The following is a 7500-nucleotide window of genomic DNA, read 5'->3' as shown; positions in this document are numbered from 1 at the left end:
CTGACCCGAGGAACCTTCAGCTCCGTACTCGTCTAGCAGAGAGAGAAGAGAAGACAGCCTTTCAGTATTTACACACTATGTTGTGTAATGTTATCAAGGGTATCTGTGGTGTCTGTGTGTGTGTGTGTGTCTGTTTGTGTGTGTGTGTGAGTGTGTCTGTGTCTTTGTGTGTGTGTGTGAGTGTGTCTGTTTGTTTGTGTGTGTCTGCGTGTGTGAGTGAATGTGTCTGTGTCTTTGTGTGTGTGTGTGTCTGCGTGTCTCTGTGTGTGTCTGTGTGTGAGTGAGTCTGTGTCTCTCTGTGTGTGTGTGTGTGTGTGTGAGTGTCTCTGTTTGTGTCTCTGTGTGTGTGTGTGTGTCTGTGTGTGTGTGTGTGAGTGTGTCTGTGAGTGTCTGTATGTCTCGGTGTGTGTCTCTGTGTGTGTCTGTGTCAGTTCGTGTGTGTGTGAATGTGTCTGTGTGTGTCTGTGTGTGTGTGTACCTGATGTGTGTGTGTGTACCTGATGTGTGTGTCTGTGTGTCTCTGTGTGTGTCTCTGTGTGTGTCTCTGTGTGTGTGTCTGTGTCAGTTTGTGTGTGTGGGTGCATGTGTCTGTGTGTGTGTTTTGTCTCTGTGTGTGTGTGTGTGTGTGTGTGTGTGCATGTGTGTGTGTGTGTGTGTGTGTGTGTTTTGTCTGTGTGTGTGTGTGTGTATCTGTGTGTGTGTGTCTGTGTGTTTTGTCTCTGTGTGTGTGTATGTGTGTGTGTGTTTTGTCTGTGTGTGTGTGTGTCTGTGTGTTTCTGTGTGTGTCTCAAAAAAACACCATTTACTACCATTTAATTTTAACTCGACTTGTTGCACGCTGTCAGGTATAAGCTCTTCTACAACGCGAGTCTGAACTGTCTCAACGATGTCACATCTTTTCCGCTTTAGATATTTTGATAATTATTACTCCCCGGGACAAAAATGCAAATTGCTTTATTTCATAAAGAAATAAAAGGAAAGAAAGAAAGGACCGGTTGTGTGTTTTCATCCTCCCGAAACACGAGCCTCACTCTGGGCGCTCTGAGTCTCTCAGCAGCCACACCTCGCACAAAAGAAAACATCTCTGCACAGCCAACGATATTATGACAGATTAAACCGATTGGCTGGATTTGCAGACAGCGGCTGTATTTGATACCGTGTTAAGCTCCGGCCTCGGGCCATTACTGCATTACAGACAGGAAAGCAAAACGTTAGCTGGAATATTTGGCCTTCGTTAAAAGTGTTAAAATGTGTTGATCCAGAGAAAGACGACTGGCTGCAGTCTCCCTCCGCTGACACATGTTTTAGTAAAACACTACGGAAGCATTAAGCAGAACAGACAGCAGACTTTTGTTGAATTAAAAGGGAGCGACATGTTGCTTTACATTAGGGCTGAAACGATTCCTCGAATAACTCGAATAATTCGATTACAAAAATTATTAACATTTGGGCCACCAAAAATGTACTATTGTAATGTATTTTTATTTATTTTTAAAGGGTCTTGGAATTTGGCAATCATTTTTTTTTGCTTTTTCTAAAAAAAGGAAACCTGTCTTTTGTATATATACAAGCTACAGGTTTCCTTATTTTTAGTAAACAGCAATAATAAATATTTACTATTGCTGCTTACTAAGTATTTCTTATCCGATTACTCGATTAATCGATGGAATAATCGGTAGAATATTCGATTACTAAAATAATCGATATCTGCAGCCCTACTTTACATTAGAGTTAAAAGGGATAGTTCGGTCATTTTATCTTGCAGAACATGGGAGCTGCTGGCAGTGTTGTAGTACTCAAGGGAGAAGATTTTGTTTCAGCACATAATCGGGGGCTCTGGGGGTCCACCAGAAATGTTTCAGGGTCCTATCTCGCACCCGGTGCAGCGCAAAGCCCAACGCAAGTTTCTTTTGCTAGTTTAAGTTAAGATGCAGTTGTCAGTTTCCTGTCCAGCTCACGCATCGTTTAAATAGAAAACGCATCTGCATCTGTGGCCCATGGGCGTGCTGGTCTTACAGGGAGGTGTGTTCAGGTGCATTCTGGGCGTGCTGGTCTTACAGGGAGGTGTGTTCAGGTGCATTCTGGGCGTGCTGGTCTTACAGGGAGGTGTGTTCAGGTGCATTCTGGGCGTGCTGGTCTTACAGGGAGGTGTGTTCAGGTGCATTCTGGGCGTGCTGGTCTTACAGGGAGGTGTGTTCAGGTGCATTCTGGGCGTGCTGGTCTTACAGGGAGGTGTGTTCAGGTGCATTCTGGGCGTATTGCTATCTTGAGGCAGCAGGAAGTGATCGCACCATTGACCAACAAAAACCTGGTCTAAAGTCAATAACGCAGCATTTCATTGTTATTTTAACAAAGCGTTAGTAAAATGCTCCTAGGCTCGACATAGCCACCGCGCTATGCTTGTTACACACACAGGGACAGCACAGCACACACACACACACACACACACACACACACACACACACACACACACACACACACACACACACACACACACACACACACACAGAAGATTACAAATAAAAATATTAGGGTGTAAATCCTCCATCATAACAGCAATGCTCCAAGGTCCAAACGCACCTGGCTTTTAAAGGGAATGGGAGATGATCTCTGATTGGTTGATGAATGGGAGATGATCTCTGATTGGTTGATTGCATGTTACACCCCAAAACACACCTCTGATTAATGAAGACACTAAGTACAAACCTTTAGAACCAGGCGCCCGGCACACAGACCCTTTTTTCCTCACCATCAAACTAGCAGAAGTGGATTTGGACACGCCCTAAACACACCTGCACCTGGCGCTCCACACTGTGCGCTCAGATCGTTAAAATATGTCCCACCATGTTATTTTAATATCGCCAATCGTTCCAGACCTGCGACCTGGAATAAAAATCAGATGCGGACCTTTGAGTGAAGGGTTTGGAGAAGCCCTCCTATAAACCTAAATATGCCAGAATCGCTGCCTGAAAAAAACGACTTACGAGATGTTTTTTTTGGGGGGAGGAGGAAGGTCTCTTTTCGATTCTCAAAATCTCACCGTGTTGGTGCATTACCCGAAGTGGCTGGTGAATGGTGGACATAAGCAGACCCTGGGGCCAGTTTGGACTGAAATCATCTGCTTCCTGTCGCCCTGAAGAAGACAGCCTTGTTTACAGCAGGATGATTCACAGTAGGACGGCTCTGCTGCTGCACACGGAGCAGCTCCACTGGGACAATTAGTGGCCCAGTGGTTTGCCAAAGGGCACTGCTGATAATGGTTTCGGAGCTCTGCACAGCTGTGTTCTTTCAGTCTGTCAGGAGGCTCCCAGCTGCCATGTGGAGGGTCCTCTCTGCTCTTAACGTTACGTTAGCTGGCAAACACCACCAGTGTAGTACAGACATTTAACTCATTTCTTATGGGCCGGGTGTAGCGTGCATTCAGTGGCGTTTCCACTGCAGGAGATAACTGCAGTGGAAACCCCCCCGATGTCAACGCTACACTGGCGAACCACTTTTAGGGACATATTTTAACGATCTAAGGTCACAGTGTGGAGCCCCTGGTGCAGGTGTGTTTAGGGCGTGTCCAAATCCACTTCTGCTAGTCTGACGGCGAAGGAAAGGGTCCATGCGCTGGGCGCCTGGTCCTAAAGGGCTGTACTTAGTGTCTTCATTAATCAGAGGTGTGTTTTGGGCGTAACATGCAATCAACCAATCAGAGAGCAGCTCCCATTCATCAACCAATCAGAGATCATCTCCCATTCCCTTTAAAAGCCAGGCGCGTTTGGACCTTGGAGCATTGCTGTTATGATGGAGGATTTAGCCTGATAGCTATTTATTTATCTATCTATCTATCAACAAGAGACTGAATTTACATATTTTTTATGAGAGATACATGCTTGCAGTCCATCAGACTCTCTCGCTCTCTATCTATCTATCTATCTATCTATCTATCTATCTATACACACACACATACATACATATATATATATACATATACTCATATTTGTCTCACTGGGTCTAACTAACGTTGGAACCATTTCACAATCTATTCAATATGTTTCCTTCTGACAACTGGGTCCGAAACACATTCTTTATATATTTTACAACTCAAGATAGCAAGTTGTTTTCTCCCTCTCCCCCTCCCCCTCCCCCCCATCCCTCCCTCCCTCTCTCCCTCCCTGCATCCATTCCTTCCCTCTCACTGCACACATCCCCCCTCCCAGCCAATAGCCAATGAAAAGTCAGGCTGCAGCAGCTGGGAGACAATGGTCTTTCTGTAAGTACCAGTGGAATATTTGTGTGAGTGTGAGGCACTTTGTGTGTGTGTGTGTGTGTGTCAGCCACAGTCCTACTACTCTCCAGAGCTTAATTAAGCTACTTACGCTGGTTCGTATCACCGCAGTGTCCAGTTAACAGCGTGGTGCGGACTACACGACATGACAAAAATAGACTTCTGACCCGTGGAGAGCCAAGATGACCCGCTGGAAGCGAAGAGCGGCCTAATTATCAAATTAGATCTTATTTTAAACACTTCTTGTTTCTGCAGAACAAGTTGTGAGGAACGATAAAGCCTGCATGACAAATCAAACGCAGCCTACGGCTGTGTTTACACTGCCGGCGTCTGTTTCACATTATAATCCTAGTATGGAGTAAACCGTGTTTTCAGATACGTCCTGAGAGCTTTTTCCCCGCAGCTCGGGAAGTCTTTTTGAAGTTGAAAAAAGTTCAACTTTCCTGACAAGAAACGCCCTCCGTCCGGCGCTTTTTTTGACAGCCGACCAATAACAAGCGGAGCAGCCAGGCCTGTCTCTTCATAAGAATGTTTCAGAGCACATTAAACTAGAGATGCACCCATTACAACATTTCCGATTTTCTTTGAGGTAGACCAGCCGATACAGATTTTAGCCGATTCCGATTTCTTTGTTTCTAACCACTTCACAGCACACGCAAATACAGTACAGGCCAAAAGTTTGGACACACCTTCTCATTCAATGCGTTTCCTTTTTATTTTCATGACTATTTACATTGTAGATTCTCACGGAAGGCATCAAAACTATGAATGAACACATATGGAATTATGTACTTAGCAAAAAAGTGTGAAATAACTGAAAACATGTCTTATATTTTAGATTCTTCAAAGTAGCCACCCTTTGCTTTTTTTGATAACTCTGCAAACCCTTGGTGTTCTCTCAATGAGCTTCATGAGGTAGTCACCTGAAATGGTTTTACCTTCACAGGTGTGCTTTGTCAGGGTTCATTAGTGGAAGTTTTTCCCTTATTAATAATAATAAAAAAGCAAAGGGTGGCTACTTTGAAGAATCTAAAATATAAGACATGTTTTCAGTTTTTTCACACTTTTTTGTTAAGTACATAATTCCATATGTGTTCATTCATAGTTTTGATGCCTTCAGTGAGAATCTACAATGTAAATAGTCATGAAAATAAAAAGGAAACGCATTGAATGAGAAGGTGTGTCCAAACTTTTGGCCTGTACTGTACGTATTTTCTGTCTTTTCTTTAATAGAACATGTTGTTGAACAGATAATGCATCACTATATAATAGAGCTATATGAATGACTCCTGGTGTGGGAAACTCACACACATCTAAAGAGCAACGTTAGAACCATTTCCTTCTTTTCACATCTAATATCACACTAAAATAAAATGTGATTCTGGTTCTTGGTGTGGTCCCTCCAGGCTCTACTGTCTCCCTGCAGGTGTTGCATATTGTAAACCTGTTATCTTCTGACCACACGCTGAAGAATCCCCAAACAGCTGACATGTTGCAGGTTAACTCACCAGGTTCCCTACATGTGGGAGAATAGCGCAGACTTGGTGCAGTTTTGGTGAAGTCACACAGAGTCACCGTTAGGGCTGGGCGATATGGACCGAAAGTCATATCCCGATATATTTTGGCTGAATATCGATATACGATATATATCCCGGTATTTTTTCCGCAAAGTGAGAGCAAATGTTCAGTCAAAGTCCAAGCCAAATATGACATGTCACATGTAGTTTCATAGAAACCGGCTATTTCAGTGATTAGTTGCAAAATCAAATGAATAAATAATAAACAGGTTTCTTCACCTGGTTCAATGCTCAGCTGTTCAAATAACAATAACATGTAAACATAAATTCTGATTAACCCTTGTGTTGTCTTCCCGTCAACCTTTTCGACGCCTTTTTTTCAGTTTGTTTTAGTTTTTTCCAACGTTTTAAATTGTTAAATTTTTCTTCTACACATTTTCAGCGCTTATTTCTACATCCCATATTTTCTAATATAGGGCTGGGCGATATAGAGAAAATCAGATATCACGATATTCTTGACCAAATACCTCGATATCGATATTGCGACGATATATTCTAGAGTTGACAGTTGGACTTAGATTTTATATAAATAATCATTAATAATAGAACAGCTAGAACAGTCTGGTAAGTTCAGAAAAGTACATCACTTCACTGTAATGCAGCCTTTAAAACCAGGAAAAGACACTTATGTCATATCACGATATTACGATATCCAAAATCTAAGACGATATCTAGTCTCATATCACGATATCGATATTAATATCGATGTCGGAATTAAACAAACAAACGGTGCGTTCACTTGCAGCTGCCGTTGTTCGGAATTAAACAACACAGAGGTGCGTTCACATGCAGCTGCCGTTGTCGGAATTAAACAACACAGACGGTGCGTTCACTTGCAGCTGCCGTCGTCAGTATTAACAGACAGTCGCTTCACTTGCAGCCGCCGTCGTCGAATTAAACAACACAGAGGTGCGTTCACTTGCAGCACCCGTTGTGAATATAAAAAACCAGAGACGGTGCGCTTCACTTGCAGCCGCCGTCGTGAATTAAACAACACAGACGGTGCGTTCACTTGCAGCTGCCGTTGTAGGAATCGCACAACACCACAGAGGTGCGTTCACCTGGCAGCTGCGGTCGTCGGAATTAAACAACACAGACGGTGCGTTCACTTGCAGCTGCCGTTGTCGAATTAAACAACACAGAGTGCGCGTTCACTTGCAGCTGCCGTTGGCGGGAATTAAACAACACAGACGGTGCGTTCACTTGCAGCTGCCGTTGTCGGAATTAAACAACACAGACGGTGCGTTCACTGGCAGCTGCCGTCGTCGGAATTAAACAACACAGACGGTGCGTTCACTTGCAGCTGCCGTTGTCGGAATTAAACAACACAGACGGTGCGTTCACTTGCAGCGCCGCCGTTGTCGGAATTAAACAACACAGACGGTGCGTTCACTCGCAGCTGCCGTTGTCGGAATTAACCAACAACATAGAACGTGCGTTCACTTGCAGCTGCCGTTGCCGGAATTTAAACAACACAGACGGTGCGTTCACCTAAAACAGATACGCGCCCGTGGTGCATTCACAGTAATTGTAAAATACCTTTTCCCATCTGGGGTTCAACAGCAATTTACTGGTGAAATAAGTTATTGTTATAGTTATTGCATTATTATTAAATCTTTAATTTTGAACATAAAGCAATAAACAAGTCAC

The 7500-nt window shown here is 43.6% G+C and overlaps 1 protein-coding gene across 2 annotated transcripts in view; it reads right to left on the bottom strand.

The window, feature by feature from the left end:
* The window catches only part of vta1 (vesicle (multivesicular body) trafficking 1), a 141725-nt gene that overhangs the window by 20788 nt on the left and 113437 nt on the right, over positions 1–7500 (bottom strand). For both annotated transcript variants that reach the window (XM_039781788.1, XM_039781789.1), the window contains exon 7: positions 1–32. This exon is cut by the window's left edge and continues 220 nt beyond it. In XM_039781788.1, the coding sequence (XP_039637722.1) occupies positions 1–32 (32 nt within the window). The remainder of the gene's footprint in view (positions 33–7500) is intronic.

The sequence above is a fragment of the Perca fluviatilis genome, chromosome 18 (genome assembly GCF_010015445.1).
Source record: "Perca fluviatilis chromosome 18, GENO_Pfluv_1.0, whole genome shotgun sequence".
NCBI lineage: Eukaryota > Metazoa > Chordata > Actinopteri > Perciformes > Percidae > Perca > Perca fluviatilis.
This window is presented reverse-complemented; position numbering and strand designations above follow the sequence as displayed.